General features: G+C 43.4%; 1 protein-coding gene across 2 annotated transcripts; it reads left to right on the forward strand.

Annotated features, from left to right (window-relative positions):
* Positions 1–720: 720 nt before the first annotated feature.
* On the forward strand, positions 721–13,160 carry YPEL5 (yippee like 5). 2 transcript variants are annotated; one of them, XM_028515392.2, is made up of 3 exons: positions 721–906; positions 9,077–9,242; positions 11,280–13,160. In XM_028515392.2, the coding sequence occupies exons 2-3, from the start codon at positions 9,102–9,104 to the stop codon at positions 11,502–11,504; spliced, it is 366 nt and encodes a 121-aa protein (XP_028371193.1). In that variant the 5' UTR covers positions 721–906; positions 9,077–9,101; the 3' UTR covers positions 11,505–13,160. The 2 variants fall into 2 exon arrangements, with proteins under 2 accessions (XP_028371193.1, XP_035883690.1); XM_036027797.1 differs by lacking the exon at positions 721–906 and adding an exon at positions 1,921–2,068.
* Positions 13,161–26,925: the final 13,765 nt, after the last annotated feature.

Consider the following 26,925-nt stretch of genomic DNA (forward strand, 5'->3'; position numbering starts at 1 on the left):
TTTTTTTTTTGATAATTACTTCTACTACCAAAAGAAAACTCTGGGAGTTGTAAATAAAGCTAGGCACGCTTGAAAAATCATTGTTTCCATAGATATTATTCAGGAATTCCTCCTAATAATGCTCAGACTCTTAAGGGTTTGGGGTTTGTAAATAAAAGGTGGCCCTCTATAAGGAGTGGCAAGGGTAAACAACCCCCAAAGAAATTACATGGAGCATGTTAACTGCCTAGGTATCTACCTTGCCTACAAAACAGCCTGTGGTTTTCACTCGTCATCACTGGGCCTCAGAAAGCTAGGACTTCAGGGAGCTAGGCCTTCGCCACCACCTGGTGACGCTGATGACGAACGAGGTCTCACAGCTGCGGCAATTAGGCTGAGCTGTCTCCTTTAAGAAGCTGACTCACGTGGACGCTGTGTTGTGTGCTCTCAGCTGGGAAGGGGGTGGACCCTAAGTCTCTTCACATTGGACACCTCTGGAGAGGGGGCAGAGTCATACTCTTTGATTGGCTGTACGCGGTGTTGGGTCACGGGCGGGGCGGAGTGTTTGGAGCTCTCCCTGGGTCTGCTGCTTCTGGGAGGGGCGGACAGGGATACGACCAGGAGCTGGAGTAGAGGAAAGCAAGGTGAACCAAAAAGGGGCGGGGCCCAGCGAAAGGGGCAGGGTGCTGGTGGGGGCGGGGCCTAGAAATGAAGGACGTGGCGAGCCAACCGGGAAAACCGACCGCTCGAGGGGCGGAGCCACGCTGGGTGATTGACGCTGAGGCCCAACTAGGGAGAGGCGGGGCCAAGGCCGGGGCCTGACTAAATCTAGCGACTAGGGTGGCCGAGGGGTTTCATCCCAGCTGAGGAGGGAAGAGCCGCGGGCAGCTGCGGATCTCGCCTGCGAATCTCAAAGCCACTTGCGGTAAGACTGGCGGAGGCCGGGCTCGGAGACCACTAGGGAGTCCCCTAGGTCGGCGGCTTCGAAGTACTCGGGAATCGGTTCGAGGCGGGGGCCCAGCCAGGAAGTGCTTCTTCCTCGTCGCGTTCTCCCCGGGGTCCCAGAGCAGCTGCCCCCGGCCCATTGGGGCGGGCCCCGGTGACGGGGGCTGCCGGCGGACGAGCTGGGCTGTTTCCTCTTTGTGAGGCCCCGGCGCAGCGGCCGCGTCGGCCCGCCCCCGCGGAGCAGCCGGGACGACCGGAGCGACCCGCCAGGGCCGCGAACCCTCAGCTCGGCGTCCGCGCTCTCTCGTCGCTGCCTCCGGTTTTGGCCAGCACCCCCCCTACCCTCCCGGCGCCGCCGCGGAGCCCCTGCAGGTCTCCGCCGAGGCCTTCCGCGCCTCCACCGCGGGCAGTTTGGCCCGCGCCCCCCTCCCCCTCGGCTGCCCCGCCCCCACGGGCCGCGTCCCCGCCGCAGTGTCGGGGACGCGCCCCAGGCTCGGCGCCGCTGCGGTCGGCGGGAGGCCTGCCGCCTCGGCCGCCTCGCCGAGCCCCTGTCCCCGAAGTGAAGTCCGAATTCGACTCCGAGTTGTGGGGCTCTGGTTACGCCTCGATGGGGCCAGTCCGTGGAAAGGGCTACATCCCCGGGCCACTGACACTTGCCGCCACGGAGGGCGGTGATTGCTTTTGTTTTCTTCCTCGTCGGATGCACGTTCGCCGCCCAGCCCTCCTCCCCACCTGAACCCTGAACCGGGGGCGGGAGGGAGTCCCGGTCGTCCGGGCAGAGGGCGTGGTGCGATTGCGGGGCAGCTGCGGGGCAGCTCGGGCCGCGGGGGCGCGACGGGCTGGCCTGGACCCCCGGCAGCCGCCCGCTCAGCTGTTCCGGCTGGTGTTTGTTGTGCCCCAGGAGGCCCCGCCGCGGCGCGCCCCAGCCCCTCCCTATTGGCCCGCAGCGTCACGTGCCCGCAATCAGCTGGAGCCAGCTGGGGCTGCGGGGCGCGCGCCCCGCGCCGAGCGCTGGCCCGGCCCGGGCGGCTTCTGGCCGGACGGATTCCGGGTCGGGGTCGCGTGGCGGCCCTGCCTGCTTCCTCCTCGCTGGTGGGAGGGAAGGCGAGCTCTTGCAACCCCTTTATTCTACATCCCTCTGTAGGTAGGTAGGTAGGTAGGACAATGAGTACTATGAACAGCAGGAGTTGGGAAACTGAACTACTACAAAGATAATGTTTAATCCTGACACCATCTATTAATCCTCCCTTCAAGGGAGTCTGGAAAGTGTACAGCTCATTTATTTTTAAACTTTTTCTGTTTACAGAACCCTGTTGGTAATCTGAGGATTTTTATTCCAGGTCTCCTTGACACGTGGAAAACCTGAAGTAACCTCAGGCTAACCGTGTGTTTTTGGAAAATTAGACTCGTTGATGAAGTAACTGGGGGGGCGGGGAGAGTGGGTAAAAGGATATTGGCTAATTCTGCACGGCCACATATTCAGTGTTGCAGCTGCTTTCCAACGCAGAGGAACCACAGTGCATCAAGTATTCCCAGGGTTCATATTTGTGCCAGATGTGGAGTGTCTTGGTGTATTCTTTTCCTGTTTATTGCATACTTGTACTGTATTAGGTAAGGAGGAGGTTGCAGAGAATTTAGAATCGTTTCTCTCAAAACTTACTGTTTAGTAAAAAGTCATAGAAAAATGAAACTGAGCAACAATGCATCATTAAATATGAGTAACTTGTGTAATGAATGTTGTAAGAGTTCTAAAGTGGGAAAGAGAGGTGAAGTGAGGTGAAACTACAAGCATTCTGAAGTGGATTGGTATTGATTAGACCTAGAAGGTGAAGAGGCTTTGGGTTGCTATTAGGCAGTGGACTAGGAACAAAAAACAGGCCTGGAGCATGTACAAAGAGTAAGAAGGTGAAGCTTGTACAATTTGGCACATAGAATGTTTTCTACATATCCTGTTATCTTTAAGGGTAAGTACTGGAACACCATGTAGAAAGTAGTTCCTTGGAAAGGACTGATGTTTACCTTTTTTAGAGGTTGTCCTCACCCAGCTCAGTACCAATACAGGCCTATTGATGACTATTTTATTTTACTTTATTTTATGTTATGTTATTTTTGTTGATTCTCTCTAGGAACCATCTTACCTATAGGAGAGGGAGATGATGAATTGTACTGAAGTAAATTATTCTATACGGGGGAACTAAGTACATTATATTTTAACAACTTTTCTAAAAAGATTAGTAAAATTCACGTGGATTTTTCTAAAACAATATCTGGTTGGATCCTTGAGGACTTATCCCTAGACTTACTTGCCGTTTCTTTTGCTCTGCTTAAGTGATAAAAAAGAGAGAAACTTTTAGAAACAATAAAAAGGGTAAAGAAATAGGATCAAAATTAAGTCTAAAAGAAGAGCTTTAACTAGCTACCCACCTCCAAAAAGCCAGTCCATGAGACATGAAACTAGGCCTAATTATAATCATGAGTTGTGAAGATAGTCCTAAGTTTATTTGTGCCCAGAATATCATTGTAACTTTTAAAGTACCTGTCCAAGTTGATAGCAGTTTCTCTGGTAATCCTGTATAATAATGTATGGGTAATGTAGGAACTGACCTAGGCTATGGTATGAACTTGCTACTTGACACCTGAATCAGGAAACCAGATAGTTAAGTTATACTCCAGTCTATCCAGTTTGAGGCTGTTTTGACTCATGGTATTGCAGCTGAACAGAGAAGAGATCTTGAATTTGGCTTGCCAAAAATCTGGGGAGATGACCAACTGGATCCTTTAGGTGACTCACTGAGTTACATGACTAGTCTTATTTTCTAGTGATGACTAAACAAAAAGTGTTACAGAAATACAGTAAACTTAAAAATATTTAACAAAAATAAAGGCATTATTTTAGGGTCAAGAACAAAAATATAAAAATTACCGTCAAATGAAGACCTGATGCCACAACCAGCACATATTTGACATGGCAAAGGAAACTGGTCAGGTATTGCAAAAGAATTAACAAAAAGAAAGCACAGTTTTCTCATGTAACTGAAACTTGGCCTGGTGATTATTTTTACAAAAATTAGGAAATTGGTTTTATGGATAAAATTCAACTTTGCTTTATAGGTTTTCAATAGAATTTAGTCACAAATCAGTATGAAAACAGTTAATGAGATTACAATAACATTAAATGTTAATTATAGTAATCAACCCAGCACTGTCAAAAGATCTTTTGGTTTTATTCCTTTCTTTGTTTTGGAGAGAGAAGAGACTGAAAACCAGAAATACAAGCATGCTTCCGCATGTTTCCATTTTAGCAGAACCACTTACAAAACAGCCTCTTCTGAATGGCAGATTCCTAACCCTTTCTGTACTGGGCTCCTGCCCATTCAGTTCTCTGTAGAAGAGTCTGGTAACCTGCATTTGCCCACCACCATCTGGTGCTATGGAAAAGGCCCTCTCGGTTCTGGTGGTATGTGTTTTCTGTGGTTCTCTAAGGAAATAGTTTTATCAACAAAGGGAAAGTCTTATCTGTGAAATAGGTATTTTCTGATCCCAGGGTCCTTAGAAATGCAAATCAATACCTACTCTTCTCCTCCCTGATATTTTTAGGGCTGGCAAAGGCGCTGCCTTCTTCAGGGTATTCTACTTGTCAGGGTTGAATCCAAACTAGATTTTTAATTACAGTGAGGGCAAGTACCTATTTTAAGACCTAGAACTGTGACACTAAGAATTTGAGATGCTTCAGAAGATTTCTAATTTTCCTCTGCTTGTAATTTCTGTCACCTGGTCACTTAGCTTTGCAGTAATTAACAGGAGATGAAGCTAGTTGTTATTTGTTTCATACCCTTTCTGAGCCTTGCTTTCTTCATCTGCAATAGGAGAGGGAGGTTAGTTGGGGTCGGGAATGTTGAAGAAGATAGTCTATTTTACTAGATTAACCTTTATGTAGTATTTACTGTGTGCCAGGCACTGTCCTAAGAGTGTATTATCTCCAATTCTCACAATTCAGGATGGATACTGCTATTTTTATTTTACAGACGAAGAAGAGGATACCTTACCACAAAGTTCACATAGCTTTTAAGGAACAGAGCTGAGATTTGAACTTGGGTAGCTCAACTCCCCGAGGTCAAGTATTAGGTTGGCCAAAAAGTTCATTTGTTTTTTTCCATAAGATGGCTCTAATAGCGCTTGGTTGTTTTTAACTTTGTTAGAAACAATTTTGTTAGATTGTATTGTGACAGCCATCATATCAACATGCATTTTTAAAAAAACTTAATCAAAATTGGTAAATTTTTGTACAGCCATTTTAATATTGAAAATAGAAGAAAATAAGCAACATTTTCCACATAGTATGCTTTATTATTTCAAGAAAGGTAAAAATGCAAAAAAAGATTTGTGCAGTATATGGAGAATGTGCTGTGACTGATCGAACGTGTCAAAAGTGGTTTGCAAAGTTCCTTGGTAATACTGACATTTTGGCCAAATAATTCTACGCATTGGGAGATGTTTAGCAAAACCCCTGGTCTCTACCCGACTAGAAGCCAATAGCAGAAGATAGCTGACATACTGAAAATATCTAAATCAATAAAGTTATTGGTGAAAATGAAAAAGTGTCTTCTATTCAGAAAAAAAATAGACTTTTTGGCCAACCCAATATCTGAGCTATATTGTTTAAATCCTGGGAGTAAAGAGAGAATAAGGCAGAAGGTGGGTATATAGTACCTATTTTTATAGTCGATCTTAAGCATACTGAACTGATTACAGAAGGTTAAACATTTTAGTTAGGAAAAAACATAAAAAAAAGGGAGGGGGGTTTAAGGTGACCTTCTCAAATACTTAAGTTAATCCTTGAATCTGAATACCAACCAAATTTACTGTTTTTCTGAGAAAGACTGTCTGCTTTCTAAATGAAAGGCTCTTCTAGATTTTTAAGCAGGGGTTGGTATACCTTCTGTCAGTGGCTGGGTATTGAATATTGTAATCTTTCCAAGCCATAAGGTTTCAGTTGCAACTACTCAAACTCAGTCATTGTAGTGAGAGAGCAGCCAATTATAAATAAATGGATATGGTTGTGTCCCAATAAAACTTTATTTAGGACAATGGAAATTGAATGTTAGATAATTTTTATGTGTCACAAAATATTCTTTTGATCCCCCCCACCACCATTTAAAAGTATAAAATTCTTAGCTTGTGAGCAATACAAAAACAGGTGGTAAGCTGAATTTTGCCCAAAGGCCTTAGTTTGCTGACCTTTGCTAAGGAAAGTATTTAGCAATTTGCCAGAACAAGATACCATAATATTTGTTTGTACATGTGTGTATTAATACTGGCAATGCACAAGTGGAATTTTCAGTGAAAACAATACTATTTATATTAGTATCAAAAAGTATACTTTGGTATAAGTCTAACAAAATGTGTACAGCGTCTATAAGGAAAAATATAAAACTATAATGAATGAAATCAAGAACTAAATATAATGGAGAGAGATTTCATGTTCATGGATAGGAAGACTCAATGTTGTCAAGATGTCAGTTCTTCCTAATTTGATCTGTAGAATAAAGGCAATCCCAATCAAAATCTCAACAAGTCTCCTTGTGAATGTCAACAAACTGATTCTCAAGTTTCTATAAAAAGGTAAAATACTCAGAGCAGCTAACATAGTATTGGAAGGAGAAGAATAAAGTCGGAAGACTGACACTACCTGACTTCTAGGAGTTCTGTAAAGTGACGGTGATCAAGATAATATGGTATTGGCAAAAGTACAGACAAATAGATCAGTTGACCAGAATAGAGAGCCCAGAAATAGACCCACATAAATATAGTCAATGGATCTTTGACAGAGAAGGCAATACAGTGGAGCAAAGATAGCTTTTTTACTAAATGGTGTGGAACAATGGTACATCCACATATAAAAAATTAACTTTAGACACAGACCCTATACCCCATTCACAAAAATTAACTCAAACTGGATCACAGGACTAAATATAAAATGAGAAACTATTAAAGACAACATCAATGGCATGATCCAGGAAAAAAATAATAAGCTGGACCTCACTAAAATTTAAAACTGCTCTATGAAAGACAATGCTGAGAGAATGAGAAGACAAGGCACAGACTGGGAAGAAATATTTGCAAAGGACATATCCGATACAGAACTATCATCCAAAACATAAACTCCTAAAATTCAACAAGTAGAACTGGCTTAAAAAAAATGAACCAAAGACCTTAACAGATGTCTCACCAAAGAAGACATACATGTGGCAAACATCTTGTGAAAAAATGCTCCACCTCATATGTCGTCATGGATATGTGAATTAAAACAATGAGATACCACTACATACCTATTAGTATGGTCAAAATCTAGAACACTGACAATACCAAATGCTGATGAGGATGTAGAGCAATAAGGATTCTCACTGATTACTAGAAGGCTGTATGGTAGTTTATAACAAAATGTATGGTTTCTAACCGTATGACCCACCAGTTGCACTTCTTGTTATTTACCCAAAGGAATTGAAAACATGTCCACACAAAAAAACCTGCATGTGGATGTTTTATTCATAATTTAATCATAGTTTTAGCATTATTTATAATTGCCAAAACTTGGACACAACCACAATGTCCTTCAGTAGTTGAATGGATAAATAAGCTGGTAAATCAAAAGGCATGGAGGACCCTTAAAGGCATGTTATCAAGTGAGAGAAGGCAATCGTAAGCTACATACTGGATGTCTTGTGTGATTCCAACCAGGTAAAACTTTGGAGACTGTAAAAAAAAGTCAGGCATTGCCAGGGGGAAGGTTGAATCGGCAGAGCACAAGGGATTTTTAAGCCAGTGAAAATACTCTTGTGATACCATAATGATGGCTATGTGTCATTATACATAGAACGTAGAACGTACAGTGAGAGTAAACCCTAATGTTAACTATGGACTTTGGGTGGTGATGATTTGTCAATAGAGGCTTATTAACTGTAACAGATGGACCACTCTGGTGGGAGATGTTGATAAGGAGGGAGGCCACACATGTGTGGGAGCAAGGAAAATACTGTGAATTTTTAAAAAACTAAGTAAAAAGGTAGAGGTCCTAAAATGTGATTGCTTCACCAGAGCCCTATTAAAATAGAAATTGAAAATTCTAGCTGCTGAATGTGTTTGTTGAAGGTAAAGGAAATTGAAAATAATTACTAAAATATCTGCATATCATCTATGAATTTATATTTTCAGCGTGGCGCCTCATGGTTTCAGTAATTTCAAATAAACTGATAATAGGCTCCCAGGTAAACAACCAAGTTTGGTACTTCTCTTACTTCAAACTTTTAAGGATTTTAATAACCCGGAACTAAAAAAAGCTAGTATCAAAGAAGTCTTATTTATAAAGTTTTCTGGGAATGGTAATTATAAAAGCTCAGATTATTAAAGTACTGCTTTTTGTGTGAAAGTTGACAAGGAAAAGAATCTTAAAGCTCTAAATGTTATGAGTGTGGCCTTAACTTTGGTTATAAACTTATACTAATGTTAGTGCCATTACCTGTATATAGTTATGGATACACCTGATGACCAGAAACCCAATTGTTTTCTGATTGCCCCTTTTTCTACTCTTACCAAGCTCATGTCCCACGATTCTTTTCTCAAATTACACATACTCAGAATGTATATTGAACACTTAAGCTAAACCTTTTTCTCACCTCTCTACCTGTGCTTTTCATTATTCAGTTCCTGATACTGCACATTCTTCCTATTTTTTCCATACCAACCAAAAGAGAAGTGATACCATTCCTTTTCCTGCCTAAGCATGTTCACTTCCTTGGCTCACTGCTTCTAAAATAGTCTTAGCCTGCCTATGCCTATTCATTTGTCAGCAAATGGTCCTTTTGTTCAGCGTCAGCTATTTTACATATTTAATACTGCAAAGCAGAGGCCACATATGTAAGTGGTTCTCAATGACCCACCAAGTAGATACTAACAATTTTTAAAAGAATTTATTTAATTATTTTTAGAGAGGGGAAAAGGGACCCGGCCCACAACCTGCATGTACCCTGACTGGTAGTTGAACTAGCAACCTTTTGGTTCACAGGCCAGTGCTCAATCCACTGAGCCATTCTAACCAGGGCTAACAATTTTTTTAATCATAATGCATTTATCGTCCTTTTATGTTTGCTCCTAGGTTTTTAAAACTTCAGCGATAAAAAATGGGCAGAATTTTCCTTGATCACATTGGTGGTACTCGTCTGTTCTCCTGTGCAAACTGCGACACAATTCTGACCAACCGCTCAGAACTCATCTCCACTCGATTCACAGGCGCCACTGGCAGAGCATTTCTTTTTAACAAGGTTTGTGGGAAAATCAGCTTCACTTCCTAAGTGGGTTGAGTGGTGGATATGTTTGACAGTAGTACCAGAATACTCCTCAGAGCTTAGAGATGCCAGGAAAGCTCAGAATGAGAGCTGCAACCTATAGAATAATTGCCACTAGCTTGTCTTTGAGTGGACCTCAGGAAGGCATTACTAGAGTGTGATTTTTAATCTTGGAAGTTGAAAAACTTATGAAAGTGGTCCATTCAGTGTAAGACTCGAGTAGTGACTTCACAGACTATGGAAGGAAGGGGCTGAGACATCCCCATGTCACTGTTTGTCTTTATGGGGGGATAACTGCATTAAGCTCTCATAACTCAATAATACAAGTGAATAAGGATTGTCTGACCTACTTCTCCAGCTCTAATTTATGCTCACCAAATCACCCCTCTGATTATGACTTAGTTAATTACATAGGTTTGCCAACTGGAAGAGTGTTTCCTAATTTAAATTAAATGTCTATTCTATCTGCATCTCTCATTTCTGGTTTGCTTTGAAATTGGTTGATGTGATTTCTGTTCCAGGACTCTAGTATATACTAGCAAAATTGAATTTATTGGGTTGGCCAAAAAATCCATATGGTTTTTTTTCCGTAAAATAAAAGACACACTCTTCATTTTCACCAATAACCTTATTGATTTGAATATTTTCAGTATGTCACCTATCTCCCACATGGTCTAACATTGATTGTTGTCAGTTAATGTCTAAACTTGATCGCTGTCAACTTCAACTGGTCTACCCAACTGTGGAGCATCGTCCAGCAAGAAATCTCCAGCACAAAACTTTGCAAACTACTTTTGACACATTTGATCAGTCACAGCACTTTCTCTATATACTGCACACGTCTTTTTTTGTTTGTTTCAGTTGTGTTTTTACCTTCCTTAAGAAAATAAAGCATAATATGCTGAGAATGTTGCATGTTTTCTTCCATCTCCAGTATTAAAATGGCTACACAAAAATTCAGCATTTTAGATAAGTTTTTTTTAAATGCACACTGATATGATAGCTGTTACAACACAATCTTAACAAAATTGTTTCAAATGAAGTCAAAGACAACTAGGCACTGCTATAGCCATCTTACAGGGAAAAAAACTAAATGAACTTTTTGGCCAACCCAATAAAAGTGTTTTAGGCTAAGGAATAGAACTGATGCAAGAGTATTGTTCTTAGAAGGTCAGCTAAACTTCCCCAGTGGACAGCCCTCTGTACAATTTAGAAACAAGTTTCTCTCTCAAAGAATTGATAGTGTATAACCCTTGATCTTTATTTAGGTATTGGTCAGGAGTTGGTACACTGGCAGGCCAGCTTCCTGCTTTATTTAAGATAAAGTTTAATAGCACACAGCCATGCTCATTAATTTATATATTATCTATGGCTGCTTTTGTGCTGCAACAACCATCTAATAGTTACAAGGAAGACCATACAGGCTTCAAAGCCAAAAATATTTACTATCTTGTCCTTTACAGAAAAGTAAAGTACAGAGGATTGTTGGGTATTTGGAATCATTGAAAACTCTTCACAGATTTTTTTGAACCCACTTGAAAATGATGTATTGCGATGCATAGTCTATAGTAGGCTTATCTGGTCTGTTTGCATATAAAATGTATTTTTAGAAGCAAACTTTTTAATAGAATACCTGTTGTACACTAGGTCTTTTACATTGGTAGCCTTGTTTGCACACCAGGTGCAGTAACAATTGGATCCAACCCTATATGTTATGTCTCCAAGTCAAGGACTCTTTACTACAACTCAGAAATGTTACTAGCATGTATAGTATGGCTTGGACCAATAACACTAAATGCATGATCACATTACATGTTCAGTGTACTGCAGTTCCAGATGTTTACCTGTCCTAGCAGCTTCTAAAAATAGCTCTTGGAAAGGTTGCTGTGGGTCGGACTAAAGTAACTGCTTTTTGCTTTTCTGAATTTGCTGATATTGCACCAGTCAAATATTGTGTACTTTCTGGCAAATAATTGACTCTCCTCCACAATTTTGTTTCTACGTGTTCCTTAGGTAGTTAACCTGCAGTACAGTGAAGTTCAAGACCGGGTTATGCTCACTGGCCGCCACATGGTTCGAGATGTGAGCTGTAAAAACTGCAATAGCAAACTGGGATGGATCTATGAGTTTGCCACTGAAGACAGCCAGCGTTATAAGGAAGGCCGTGTGATCCTGGAACGTGCTCTAGTTCGGGAGAGTGAGGGTTTCGAGGAGCATGTACCATCTGATAACTCTTGAAGAAAAAGAGATAACTTCACCTTTTCCCAGGTCTCCTTCACTGAAAACAAAAATCTACTTACATACACTGTCACCTTAGCATCAGAGTCGGATTCATGAACTGCGGAACAAGAGGTTATGAGAATCTAAGATGGACCCTTTCTTTCTTTCTTTTTTTCTATTTTCCATCCAACAACAGTGTGTAGAGAGAATATTATGCAGATGCTGTTAATTTTTTCCCCCTACTTTTACATCTCAAGGCAGAATAGTCTATCTGCAGCTACATGGTGGGTGGACTATGTGAGGAAAAAATCTGGGCAATTAGAGTGGCAGAGTGTTTTATGTAAATTTTGAAAGGAAAATGTGTCAAGAGCATGGTTTTTAAACTTATTTGGGCTTCATTTTAAAGAACTTTTTTTTAACCCAGTTATTTCACTTGATTTGCTAGCTTCAGAGAAGAGATCCGAATTTGTGACCAGTGCTAAAGGTTCAGTGTTGGCATAGCTTGTGCTGGCCGTTGTGCCATATTCTTGTTGGAGATGAACCATAGCACCAGAGCCCATTCTTCCTTGTCAGTCTTGACCCAGAGATGTCACCGTTCCTAGTTGTTTGTCGCCATGTAATTGGTGTTGATTGGAAACTTTTCCTGAAATGGGGCAGAACTGCTTGGTTGTCCTTTCCATGTAACTTAAGCATAGTAATATAAATAAAGTCATAGTTGAATGTTTTTGGTCCTGTGTTACTTTTAAAAACCACCTTTTGAAAGAGCAGTGGATTTGATAAGTAATTTTCATAATACTGTTGCTTTTCATCTCGTTAAGCTGAATTGACTGTGTGTTAAGATACTACTTTGTTTAAATTAAAGCATACTGTTTAAGTCTACAGTATTGTATTTAGAAAACAGTTGAACAGAATGTCAGTGTGCATTCATGCAGAAAGCATTTCACCTGTATCCGTTCTAAAAGAAGGGGGGAGGGATAAATGAAGCAGCCTATCTAAAAATACTGCTTTGCAAAGCATTTCAGCCTATCCTCAGTTTTGCTTTGATTTTAATGAGTCAGTAAAGCCTAATAGTTTCATCAAAGGACAAGGTCTCATTAGCATTATTTTCTCAGCTCTTCCCTAAGAAATTCAGCAATTGAAATTAAAACTGTATTTGGTTCCTTCAAGTGGAAAGGGATCAAATTTGACTCAGGGTGTTACTTTGGCCCAAAATTTACATTATGAAGTATTAAAATGTAAGTGGTTCTTTATCAAAAGTGTTTCTAGATAGTCTATTATTTGTTTCTGGTGGAATAAATGACATTAAAATTGGCTAATTTGGACGGATGTTGGGGTGCTCAATTTCTAGGTGTTTGTCCAGAGAGGAAATTTGCCTCAATTAGCAAAATCTGTCATTGATACTAGAAGTAACTTAGTACAATTAAGATTAAGTTTCTCTTATTTGTCTTTGGGCTCTTGGTTAGAGGCATAGGGATCTGAATAAGTAGGCGTATAGTATTGCATTTGAAGTAAGTGGACACGAATTCTGTCTTTCCTTCACGATGGACTAAGAAACAACATTCTTTCCCATTCACTTCCATACTGGCCTTTGAGTACATTCAGATTCCCAGTAGCATGCCTTACCTATAGTACTATGTGCACTTGCTGTCACAATAAAGTATATTTTGTCTTGCATTGTTGCAGTACTGCTTATTTTCCAGTGATCCTTATCTAGTAATTATCCTGTCTTAGTTTTGTCTATAATCACATACCTTGGAGTGGCTGTAGCTTGCTTCAGTGACGCCAGGTGACAGCCTGGCTTAGTTAACTACCTTATTTACACCTGGAGATAATTGAATTTACCAGTATTAACTTCTCTGAGATGATTCTGCTTCAGATGCCGACGACTACAAATAAAATGTCCCATCACTAGGTTAGCTTGTAGGTCACTGAGGCAGGTACCGCAGCAAGCAATATGGAAGATCCAGTCAGACTGGATTCTTTACAGAAGAGCAGACACACTTGGTTGAGATGGGAAACCACTAATGACAATGATTCTGCTTTGGGAAAGGAAAATTAACCAAATACAGGTGAATATATTGCATAGTAAGTGGGTTACGGAAGGGTGTATAGATTAAGCTTTTTCCTGTGACTGAAAACTTGAGGACCCTTTAGTTTTAGGTGACTGACTGTAAATTGTTTTGGCCTTAATGTAAATGCTCTTATTTAAAGGGACCCTGAGGTAAATATCTTGTGTTAAAAATTTGTTAGTAATTATACAGTGATTTAAGTTACAATTGTGAGTAGCAATTTTGAGATTGGAGGAGAAAAATAGCAATAACCGTGTCTGTTTTCTAAATTTATTCATAAAAGTCATATGGGATGTTAAAATGCAGAGGCTGGGCCCCAGCCCAGGCCTGAATCAGTTCAAAGGTAAATTTCTGATTGGGCAGGATTGGGAAACCACTGATTATAAAAATTATTTAGAGATATTTATGATGATTCATTTCCACACCAATTATAAAAATAACTCACAGTTTAAACAGATAACCACCAATTGCATGTCTGACCAGCTCCCCACCATGAGCCATGGGACCCAAACACCCAAACTCCTAGGGAAGCTGGGAACTGGGAACAGAACGAGATTAAAATGAAAAGCTGTTTGGCCCGGATTTTGCACTAACATGAAAATGTGTTACAGAAATAAAGCAGAACTGAGGAGACATTAGGGTGGATATCCATGCTAAATGGGATATGAAATGCACGGCTTCTTTATTTTAAAATACTGGGATTTCCCAAATTGAAATGTATATTTGGGTGTAAAACATACATTCCAAAAGCACCACGAAAGGTTTTGTGATCCTGGGTGTCGCTTACATGTTTAGTTTTTTAAAATCATCAGCAACTGGTCTGTTTGGGAGGTTTGTTAGACAGTGAATTATATCCCATTCCTTCCCCTAAGACTGAAGTGGTCTCTGAGGCAGAACCAAGAAATCCAAATTTATTTTATTTTTTAAAGATTGTATTTACTTATTTTTAGAGAGAGAGGAAGGGAGGGAGAGAGAAACATTCGGACCTGGCCCACAATTCCCCGACTGGGAATTGAGCCTGTGACTTTTCAATTCAAAGGCTCAATCCACTGAGCTACACCAGCCAGGGCAATTTCTTTTTCTTTTTCTTTTACCAAACTGCAGAAATAAACCTGTCCGCTGATACATTGAAACCATTATTCATAGGGTTACTCAAACCCTGTGTGTGGTTGTGGGGTGTTACCACCTGGTAGAAGTGGGTATTTGTCACAACAGGCCCTTAGGCTTGGGAGTATGAATAAGAAAATAGACTTAAAAATGGGTAAGTACAACAGGTTAACTTTTAAGGAGAGGAAAAAAGTCTCTGGGAAAGAGTTTCTAGAAAGATCAATAGACTTTAATGACCCGTCTTCAATGCTGATTGTGATTTACTGGCTATGTGACTTTGGGAAGAGTGTGACTTAACCTCTGGGACTTAGTTTTCTCAAGTATGAATTATATAATTGAACCCTCAAATGATTCTTGTTAGAATATAGTGAAATATTTGGCCTAAAAACCTGTTAATTATAATGCAAATGTATGGATAACTATTCTTCAGTTAGTAACCCTGAACAACCCTTCACAATACTCTAATTTTGCTCTAAAGTAGAGAATGATCAAAATGCTTTGAAAGTTCTTTAAGTTCTTCCTGGTCATCTTGTGTGCTGCTTAACCTTTAAGCAAATAGGACATGAAATTTGTTTAACAGGTGTTCCCCTTGAACTTTCGCCGTAAGGAATCTTTCATAATCTGCTACATAGACATTGCACATTTTGTCAAAGCTCCTATTTTCCTCCTACCATGGAGCAGAAGGAAGAAATGTAAAAGGTTTACTGAATACAATCTTAATGTAAATTAAAAGCCTAAATTTTTTCCCCGTTAAGAGTCCTGTAAGAAATGCTCACTAGGATATTGATTGCTTTTCAAATCCAATTTTCTTTCTCTTATGTTTATCCCAGCCCATTTTACAGTACTGCTATAATAGTTCAGTTTTTAAAGGATCCTAAGGTTATGAGAGAAATGGTTTACATACCAAATCATCTCATTTTAATCCTCTGCCAGTTTCCCCTAAAGATGAGTAAGTCATTTCTTGTCCCTGGATTTTAAAGCAAAATACCAAGACAAATTTCACTTTATTCAGAGAACATACCCAGAGCAAAGCCCAGGGTTGACAAAGCTAGGTGTCTGTGTTCCTGAGGATTGACCAGAGGTTTTCAGGGATGGGCACAGTGTAAGAAACCCTACTTGTGTGCTCCAGAATCAGGAGATGGGCTTCGTCTGCTCTCCAGAATTGCCTCTTCCACCAGTTACTGAAGCACCACGGAATAGCGCCTCACCACCTTCTCAGCTAACCTGCGCTCTACCTGTGGCCCTCCCAGGACTCACTGCGCAAAGTGGAGGCATTATTCTGAACACATGGCAATGCCGTGAGTGGTTTCTGCCCCCAGCTGAGCCATCTCCCTTCCCTAGGTTCTAAGCCAATTGGAAGGTGCCCGGAGGCCTTTCTAAAACCTGTTGCTATGCCAGAAGGAGTATTTCAATCTCTTTCCTTAGGCCTGACTAGTGTGGCTCGGTGTGTTGGGCATCATTCCGCAAATCCAAAGTTTGCCAGTTTGATTCCTGATTCTGGCTCAGCGCGCATGCCTGTGCTAGGTCCCTGGCTGGGGGCGTGCAAGAGGCCACAGATCGATGTTCCTCTCCCTGTCTTCCTCCCTTGCCCTCTTTCTGAAAGACAAATAAATTAAAATTAGAGTAAGCTCCTTAGAAAACAAGTTCCAAAGATTGGGATGGGGGTATTTTTAAGGACTTGAATAAGGAGTAAAATATTTGAGTGGCTCTGAAGTTTACACTGAAGAAAACATGTTTCTAAATATAAAATTAGCTAGAACCCATGCTACCAAAAAAGTACCAGTAGATGGCATGAGTACGCAAGAAAGTCCTTAACTGCCAGTCCGACCTGTCTTTGGGCCAGGATAGCATCTGGGGTATTCTGCTATTGTGGCTATTAGTCGGTAACCTAAAGTGGGATGATTTTACTCCATTTGGGCAGGGTTGGGGGGGTCACATGAAATCAAGTGTGAGAAAATACTTTGGAAATTCCAATAAAGCACTATACAAGTAACAGTCCAGTTTCATTTTTGTGATGCCATTTTTTTCTGCCATGTTTCTTTTAGTACTTAAAGCTTAGGTTACATAACTTTGAAATATTTTTCATCAGCTTTTGAATATTGGCTTTTATTTTGATAATGACAACCTGCGGTTATAGAAAATTGAATGTCACAGTGTGACTTTGAAGTTAGTTAACCTCTTGCAGCCTCATTTCTTCAACTTTAAAGTACAGAAAATAATTTTTTGAGAACGTATGTGAAAACATATAAATCATACAATATTCTAAAAATATATTCCTATAAATTGAATGAGGTTCAATGAGTTTTTAAACAGCATCAACACCAGTTGCTAGAAAGTATTTGTTCGATCATTTATTGAGCAATACTTGAGTGCTTACTGTGCATGTCAGGCAATATGCTAGTAATTAGCAACACCTGGTGACTACTTTCCAGCAGCCACAGGAGGATGTTTGCAAAGTCCAGTAAATATCTTAAGAGCCACTATCTTAATGCAGAATGTATTCCTGCCACAGGAAATGAAAGACATTCCACATAGGGTGCGTAAGCTCATGAAGCATAATGAAAGGCTTTTCCTTCCAGTCATTAACTGATGTCTAAGTTTGAAAAGAGGACACCTTCCAGATGAAGTGAAAATACCAGAAATCACCTTTCCATGGGCAACAGATTCCAAAACTGGATCAACCTTATATTCTAAAGCAAACTTCATCGGTCTCCCATCCAGGAGCAACTATACATCAGCATTTTCAGGGTGCTCGGCAAGAAGAACACCCACTCACGTCAGGCAGCTACACCAAGTGGAAGACTTTCATAGCAGAGGCGGGGAGTCGAGACTCAGAGCCTTTGCACAAGAAAAGTCCCAGGTAAAGCGTTCTTTACATTGGATTGGTGGGGAGGCAGGGAGAAGAAAAGTGAAGGTGAAAGAAATGTGTATTCATAGGACCTGAAATTCAGGCATTGTCTGAGTAGTGATCTCAAACCCAAATGCCTTTGGATGCTGGGTGCCATTAAAATAAGGGACGTGGGCCCAGCGTAAGACTCCTGAAAATGGTGGTTATACAGTAAAGAGGGAGGGCACATGCCACTGAAAGACAGTCACTTTCAACTTAAAACAGTTGGCCAAACATAGCTTACTCTTTGGGCCCTGGGGGCTCCAGCTTATATCCCTTATTGAGTCCAGCCTCTGGTTTTAAACATTTGGAAATTAAGGCCTGGAGAGATGAAATGACCAAGCCAAGTACTCACTGTAAGTGGGAGAGAGACAACTGTTCAGGGTGAGGCGTTTCATTGTAACATTTATGCTAAAAGTCATCACTTTTATGACATTTTCAGAGGAGCCTCGGAAGATAGACTGGTTAAGAACATGGATTCTGAGGCAAGAGGGCCTGTATCTGAATCCCAGTTCAAACACTTAATAACTGTATGCTTTAGGGCAAGTTCTTAACCTTTCTGTGCCTCAGCTGCCCTTTTTAAAAAATATATATATTTTATTGGTTATGCTGTTACAGTTGTACTGGTTTTTCCCCCTTTGCTCCCCTCTACCTAGCAACCAAACTCCCTCAGGCTATCTCCCTATCCTTGTTCATGTCCACAGGTCACATGGATAAGTTCTTTGGCTACTCCATTTCCTATACTATACTTCATATTCCCCTGCCTATTCTGTATATACCTATTTGTACTTCTTAATCCCCTCACCTCTTCAGCCATTCCCCTACACCCCTCCCATCTCTTTCTCTTTAACCTTTGGCATAATTTTAAATTATGATATGTCTTGGAGTGGGCCGCTTTTCATCCATTTTTTGGGACTCTCTGTGCTTCTTGGCCTTGCATGTCTATTTCCTTCACCAAATTAGGGAAGTTTCCTTTCATTATTTTTTCAAATAGATTTCCAATTTCTTGCTCTTTCTGTTCTCCTTCTGGCACCCCTATGAAGTGAATGTTGGATTGCTTAAAGTTGTCCAAGAGGCTGCTTGTACTCTCCTTGTTTTTTTCGGATTCTCTTTTCTTGTTGTTCTGATTGGTTGTTTTTTGCTTCCTTATGTTCCAAATCATTGATTTGATTCTCAGTTTCATCTGCTGTACTGTTGTTTCCCTGTAAATTGTTCTATATTTCAATTAGTGTATCCTTTGTTTCTGACTTTTTTATGCTGTTGAAGTCCTCCCTAAGTTCCTTGAGCATTCTTATAACCCATGTTTCAAACTCTGCATCTGATAGATTGCTATCTCTGTTTCATTTAACTCTTTTTTGGAGTTTTGATCTGCTCTTTCATTTGGGCCATGCTTCTTTGTCTCCTCATTTTGGCAGCCTCCCTGTGTTTGTTTCTATGTATTGGGTAGCACTGCTTTGACTCCATGTCTTGGTAGTGTGTCCTAACGTAGTAGGTGTCCTGTAGGGTCCAGTGGCACAGCCTCCCCTATCACCCAAGATGGGTATTCGAGATGCACCCTTCATGTGGGCTCCATACATGTCCTATTGTAGTTGAGCCTTGGTTGCTGATGGCAGATCATTGGGGAGAATTTACCCAGCCCCACAGCTGAATTTGCAGCTGAATTTACCCATTCAGCTGCAAGGATTGGCTGTGACTTCTTACCACCAACTTGCACCCTCCATGGAGGATCAGCTGTGCAAGGGCAGGATGGTGGTGCTCTGACATGCTCTGCAGATGCCCACTGGGTGTGCTGGCCCTGGGGTTCCACCTGTGTTTTGCCCTGGACCACCTTCCCCGAGCCATAAAGAAACCTAAGATTTTGGGTTAGGGTTTAAGATTCCCAGGCAAAGCCAAGCTGTGAATCTAGGCTGCTACTTCCAGGCCTGGGTCTCACTGAGGCCAGCTGCTGCTTGTTTGAGAGGATTTAGGAAGTTGTGAAGCAGGAGCCCAGATCAGCCATTCATATGGAATAGCAGCTTGGGTGGGCCCATAAGTTGGGTGGGGCAGAGTTCCTGGGGATCTCCAAGGCAGGTCAACAGTGTTAGCCAGGTCGATGGAGTCTCAGATATGGCACCAGTCTGCTGGCTCTGTTGGGAGAGGGCCCAGAAAAGGGGCAATGGCCTCTGCTCGCCCTGATGCCAGATACCTCAGCCCTACATGCCACTGGTGCCCCTCAAGCCATCTCTCCAGTGCCAGAGCCCAGAGGGAGTGAGTCTGAGTAGGTGAGTCTGTGTGTGGGTTCTTTAAGAGGAACTGCTTGGGCTCCAGAAATTTCTTCCACCAACTCAATCCCTGCTAGCTTTTGTAGCCTGAAGTCATGGGGACTTATCCTCCTGGCACTGGAACTGTGGGCTGGGGGTCCTGGTGTGGGGCTGGGACTCCTCACTCCTGAGATATGCCTGCTGAATTTTTATCCACCACATGTGGGTGTGGGGCTAGCCCACTCTGTGTCTGTGCCCCTCCTACCAGTCTGGGTGGATGTGTTATTTTAAGTTCCGTAGTTGTTGGACTTCAACTCAATTTCCATTGCTTCTGAGTGCTGGTTGTTCTATATTTTAGTTATAATGTTGTCGTGGTTATGTGAAGAGGCGAGCCAGGTCTGCCTGCGCCTCCATCATGACAGGAAGTCATCTCAGCTCCCTTATGTATAAAGTAAGGATAATAATATTCAACAGTACTAACTTCATAGGGCTGTTGTAAGGATAAAAGTGAGTTAATATGTTGAAAGTGCTCAGACCAGCAATTTGCTCGAAATGCATGCAGGGAGGTCAAGGTCACACAGCTTTACTTAGGCTCTCTCCTGTGGACTGGAGTATGCAGGTGGAGAAGATGTATGAGGGTCACCTGCCTGAGGAAGGAAAGGCCTTCCTTCTAGCTCCTGCCATCTCCAACTGCTCTACATCCCCTGCAGATACAGCCTACGAGTCATCTACCAGGTCACATCCCTGCCACTGCCATCACTGACCCCCCATTCCCTGCTCTCTGCAAGGCCCCGCCTGCCTCTGCAAAGCTTCAGTCACACTAAGTTCCTTGTCTGTCCTTGACAAGTGACATGCTTTGCCCAACGCACTGTGCCGTGTTCAGTTGTCCCTCTGACTAGGATGCCTACCCCATTCTTCGCCTGGAGTACTCCTTCCGGTCCCTGAAGACTAAGCAGCTCTGAGCACCCACCCCTCGTCCCATCAGGTGGGTGAAGTGCTCCTCCTGTACCTTCCCGAGAATATCCTGGCTCACCTCTTTCATAGAACTTGCATACATTGTTGTATAATTATATATTTACTGAGCTATTTCCCCTTCTAAGTATAATTTTGAGCCTAAACCAACTTTTATTTCTGAGTCCTCAGGGGCTATTACAATATTTGGTACAGGGTGGGCCCATGGTCAGTTCCACAGCCCAGGCCACACTCCAGAACAGTTCAGTCACAGTCTCTGAAGACGGGACAGGGCATCAGTATTTTTTGAAATCTCCCGAGGTGACTTCCATATGCAGACAAGGTAGGGAAGCACTGAAGCAGAGTTTCAGAGTGCAGGATGGATGGATGGCCAGATAGATGGATAATCGGGTTGAAGGATGAATATGAGAGGAAAGAAGAGAGAGAGAAGAGTTTTTACTTAGAAGTAACTGCATAAGCAAAAGCTCAGAAATAGCAAGGTACACAGGAACTGATGAAAGAAAAAACGGAAAAGGTAGTGAAGGGGCCAACTATGAATGACCTGACCTGCTGAGCTCAGGAATCTGAATTTTATGCTGTAGGCAGGTGGAAGCCATTGAAAGATTGTAACGAGAAGAGTGAAATAAACAAATATAATTTTCAGAAAGCCAATTGGCAACCCTGAGAACTTAATTGGAATGGGGAGGGTCTGGAGGCAGGAAAAAGGTGATTTTTCTGCTCCAGCCTCCCGCTGGGGACTGACGGGCCTCTGGGAGCCGCCGAACTCCCGGAGAGGCGGCCCCAGTGCAGCTGGGCCACGGGAGCACGCAAGGCCGTCAGGGTCAGGTGCAGATGCCTCATCTACAGCTGGCGGTGAAACTCGGACTCAAATCCAGTCCGTCTGTGCCTCATAACTTCATACTCTTTTCAAATGTTCAGCTTCTCCAGGTGGTTTCTGACTCCATGTCCTATTGTGAAAAGGAAAGCTAGGCAAATCCAAACTCACAGGCAAGCATTCATTCATTCATCAGCGGCCACTAACAATGGAAGCTGAAGCCGCCAATTAAACAATTAGCTCTGGGCATCCAACTGCAAAGAGAAGCGCAATGGCGAAGCCACCGATCATGCTTTCCAGTTTTCTCTTGTAGTTGATCAGTTCCTTAGTCGACTCTCAGATATCCGAGGGGTCCCTGGGTCCCCCAGAAGGCTGCTCGCCCTGCTGCCACCTCATCTTGCTGAGACCAGGTTGTCCTCGGTCTGCTGAAGCATCATCTCTTCTTCCCTTTCCCCTGGCTGGTAACAGACAGGGAGAGAGCCAGATGGGGAGGAGGCCTCCAGCCACCCATCTGGTCTTCTGCTCCCCCCCCCGCTGACTGTGCTGGGACCCCCAGGTGCACTCTGAGAGCCCAGGCATATGCGGGAAGGACTAACCTGACCCCACACACGTGGTCGGCTTTTCTTCTGTCCTTTCTTTTCCCATCTTTCCTCATCTCGTGATTTTTCTCTCTCTTCTCCTTTTTTTCCTGTTTATTATTTTTCTTCCTTCTTCCTGTTTCCCCTGCAACCATCCTCTTATGCTTATGACCCCTCTATCTACCTGTTCCTTCTGCCCCAGAGCTGCCACACTCTGATTTTGCCCTGGCCAAGAACTCCTGGTAAGGGAAAAAAGTGGGGACTGAGGCTGCTAAGATGAGCACCTGCAGAGCTCCTGCTGCCCAACAGAGGGCATCCTTTCTGATAGGCACAGAGCTGGTGAGCAGGCTACTTTGTTTTGTTTTGTTTTGTTTTGTTTTCTGTCTTTCTGCTCTGTTCAGGAGCAATGTGGTGGGGTGGACAGAGCATGAGCAATGCAGTTAGGCCTCTGCTCAAATCCTGGTTCTGCTGTTCACTAATTCTGTAACCTTGACCGTGTTATTTGACCTCTTTGAGCTTCACTTTTCTCATCTGTGTCCACCTCCTTCCTTGGTTATTAGCTCTAAATGCCTAGGGAGACATTCAAGCGCAGTGAACACAGAACCAAGTCTTAAATGATCAATCAACCATTTACTAGCCATTTGACCTTCCTACCCAACCTCCCTAAGCTTCAGTACCCTAAACTCTTCAATGTGTAATAACCAGACCACACTTGTAGGGTTGTCTTGAAGGCAAACGAGGTAACTCAGGGGAAGTATTTAGCATCTGGACATGTAATAAGCATGAAATAAGTAATTCCCAATGATGTGACATGAGGTCGTTGTTATATTATTTGTGTACTACCTAGTTTGTGGTGGGTGCTATTGTAACCAGCCTCTATGAAGGTCACCTGGCATCCTCACCTTCTGGAACCCCTACCCTCCTGCAGTTTTCTCCCACAATGAGTCACAGCTCGTTTGTGTGAATCCAGTACGAGTAACAGTGTGTGTCGTGCACGAGATGGTCCACGGGATCGTGCAGCAGCCTGCTGAGAGGCCCCCTCGGAGAGGCGCTGAGGCCTCCTGCCAAAGGCCAGCACAGACTTTCCAGTCATGTGAGGGACTCCCCAGCACACACACTCCCCAAGCGGGTCCTCAGGCCCAGCCAAGCCTTGAGATGACTGCAGGCCTGGCTGACACTGATGGCAACCTCGTGGGAGAGGCAGAGCCAGAACTGCTCAGCCAAAGCCAGTTAACCCATTACCAGACCCACAGAAACAGGGCATGATAATAAAGTGGCATTGTTGTTTGTCATGCACCAATAATGAACTAATACAGTGCTTTAGAAAAATTAGTCTCCTCCCCCTTCCCAGTTAAGAAACAGGTTGGCATTTCCATCTGCAAATCTATGCAGTCTAGCATATGAACAGCAGGGGGCACCATTGGATCACTTTCTGGTCCAGCTCTGTGAGCATTTTCCTCCTTGGGGGGCAGGGGGCGGGGGCACCACACCCCTGATGAACCAGAGGAAATGCCAGACCTGTCAGGAAAAGGCCAGTGTCCTCAGGCCCCTGCTCCTCATAGGCAGAGCTGATGGTAGTCCCAGAGCAATAGTTAGGTGCAAGGGAAAGCTAAAGCAGGCCCTTGCCCCTGCAGCCGGGAAGCCCAGAGAACAACTCAGGGCCCTGCTTCCTAGCATTAAGTTTTGGGGCAGGCTCGACTAAAACTCCCCAGCAGCTGAGCACACTTCCCTGCTCTCCTGGTGTCCCCCAGAAAGAACAGAGAGCCCGATGGCCCTCATCTCCTCAGAGCCAGAGACTCGGGGCATCAAGGGCCTTCCACCTCCTTCTGTGACATCTTCGTGGCCCAGAAGAGGCAGAGCTTTGCAGAGCAGGGAGGTGAGGGGTAGAACTATCCTGGATGCTTCAGCGCATTTCTTACTGGTGTGTGAAGTCAGGGAAGGTGCCAGGAGAAGGAGGTCATCAGGAGGGGTGAAAGGGTAAAGATCAATGCACAGGGAGTTGGCTGATCCCTGGAATGGACCCTGGTACCTGCTCCCCTTGCCAGTAGACCTGGACAGAAGGAGGACCAGCCTCCAGTGGGCTTGTGGAAACATATGGAAGGCACGTGTTTTCTTCTGGTGCGGTGTGCTGAAGCGCCACATCTACCGGCACCTTGATCCTGGACTTCTCAGTTCCCAGAGCCGTGAGCAATGGATGCTTGCTGTTTGAGTCACCCAGTTTATGGCATTTTTGCTACAGTGGCCTGAATGGACCAAGATGCCAGGTCATACTTTGTTTGGGGAAGCCCCCAGGTGACCACAAGTCTGATTTTGTAGTTATCGCCACAAAGCATCCCAACGCTGATCTTCTCTGCCCTGTGTTTTGCATTGGGACCCCCACTCTTCCCCGATCTCCAGCTGAGCATGCAGCGAACTCCAGTCCCTCGGAAGATGTGGTGTTAGCTGACGGGACCTGCTCTCCGCTGTTCAGCAAGTGGCTTTCCCTCTCCAGGGACACCGTGTTGTCATGCAGAAGAGCGTGTGTTTGAGTGAGAGGCTTCATCACGCTCATTCCTTCTGTTTTCAGAATTTTCCTGTCTCCACGGCAGGCACTCAAATATCTTGATAAATGAACGCTTCCCTGGGCTCAGGGTCTAGGTGGACTGGTGAAACTAAACAGATAGAAGAGTGTCATCGGATCATACTCACTCCACAAAGGACTGAGCTCCTGGGACAAATAAGGCGCTGTGCTAAGTGCTGTGGAGGATGCTCAGGCAGACGAGTACCAGCTGTCCTCCCCAGGAAACTACGTGTGACTCCTTCCTGACGCCACTGTCTTTGTCGTCGCCAACTTTCAACACACACACACACAGAATGAAGCAAAGACCTGGGTGGAGTGTCCAGGTGGGGGAGCCGTGTCCAATCTGTGAAGCTCGGTGCAATTCTGAGTTGCTGTTCAGGTGGGAATGCACAGCACTGTGCAAAATGGAAAGTACCCTGAAACCGATGAGAAGCTGGGGTGGTCCCTCTGGTCCAGGGAAGAAAGTGGGGACTGAAGGGGTAGGCTGTCAGGGGAAACTAGACACCTGTGGTTCTTTAAAAAAAAAAAAAAAGAGAGAGAGATCCTAAAAGGGACTCTCCGAAATATCTAGAATCTAGATTCTAGGTGATAAATGCCTCCACTCTGGGACATGCACCTCCCAGTCCCTAAGCTGGTCCAGGTGTTCTTACCTGCGCAGATAAGAGCACGGGAAATGAGAGGAGGCTCCACCAGCCCACAATAAAGAGGATGCCCGAAGAAAAATGTTTAGAAAATCATTACAGCCCCTCTCTATGTGAAAAGTCTTGGTTGGAAACGTCGTTTCCTCCTTGCAAAGAAACAGGCTGCTTCCAACAGCTCAAAATAGCTTCGCCCACTTCTCCACAGTAAGGAAATTGATTTTCTGTTCTCTCTCCACTCCCGCTGGACAGTGGAACTCAGTTATCAAGCTTTACTTCCTGTTCCCCCAGTAACCCTATTTAGAAATTAGAATTAGGCGTTTAATTCAATGAAGTGCAAAACTCAATGAGATTAGCCTTATGGTTTCAAAACCTCTTGCTAAGGAAACAGAATCCCGTGTTCTCTATTCCTCTTCCCAAAACCAACAGCAACCTAAAGGGAGGTTGGGGGTTGGTACGGCTTTTGGGTCCTCTGCCCGACTCCACCCTGGACTGTGGTGCCTTTGAACCCTGTCAGAGCTGGGTATTTATAACCCTGCCTATTCTGTGAAACGTCATCTACCTTCCAAAAGAAAGTGACTATGAGATCATTTTTCCACAATGTATAAAATACGATGGCACACTGAACCAAAACACAAATAACAGACATTTTTCCAGCACCTCCTGGGCGGGGTGCAGCTTACCTGTGGCAGTTAATGTGATCCTCGCCTGTGGCCAGCTGCACGGACATATATTATCCATGTAGCTCACAGGGCCTCACGCTCAGCAGGGCGCACACTTGGTTTGCTCTGCTGCTGTTGTCTTGAATTCTTAATAACCCTGGAGCAAGGGACCGTGCATTTTCATTCTGCACTGTGCTCTGCAAACCGTACAGCCAGGGCTCTCCTCGCTATGACTCCATTGCTTGGTAGGTGTGCTGATCCCATTTTTCACGTGTGAGGCTGATACTTACAGTGGGCTCAGGCCCTCACCTCACTCTATACAGATGGAAAAAAAACAGATCTAGGCTTTGAAGCCAGGTCCCTGCCACCAACCCCAAATCCATGCGTCGTTGACCCTGCCCTTCTGATTTAGTTAACTAGTTCAAGTCAACCCAGCTCTCTGCATCAGCATATTAATTCTGGGCACTCCAGGTTACGGGGCATCTGCAGGTGGCTCGTTTTCCTTAATGGACAAGATGATTAGTTTAGATCTCTAAATAAATTGTTCTGCATGTATATAGTTTCTTCCTGACACAATGCTTTCCAGCAGAATGTAGCAAATTTTGCCTTTCAAACCCAGGCAATATTTTTATCCTTATACACCTTTAAAATGGCATTACAGTCGTCGACATGAGGAGCACTTGCTCTGTGACAGCACTGTAGTTCTTCCCAAGATGTAGTGGTTTAATATTTAAAATAGTATCTGTGAAATACAAATAGGAGGTATTCATAAATAAATTAGATTGTGGCTGCTAAGAGCCAATTATCATGTAAGATACTTCTGATGGTTGAAATAATTGAACTAATAAGCGCAGAATATTAATTCTGGCATTCTCTGTAGGCCATGGTTATAAATTGCTCAAATGGACGAGT

Source organism: Phyllostomus discolor, chromosome 6, assembly GCF_004126475.2.
Source record: "Phyllostomus discolor isolate MPI-MPIP mPhyDis1 chromosome 6, mPhyDis1.pri.v3, whole genome shotgun sequence".
Taxonomy (NCBI): Eukaryota; Metazoa; Chordata; class Mammalia; order Chiroptera; family Phyllostomidae; genus Phyllostomus; species Phyllostomus discolor.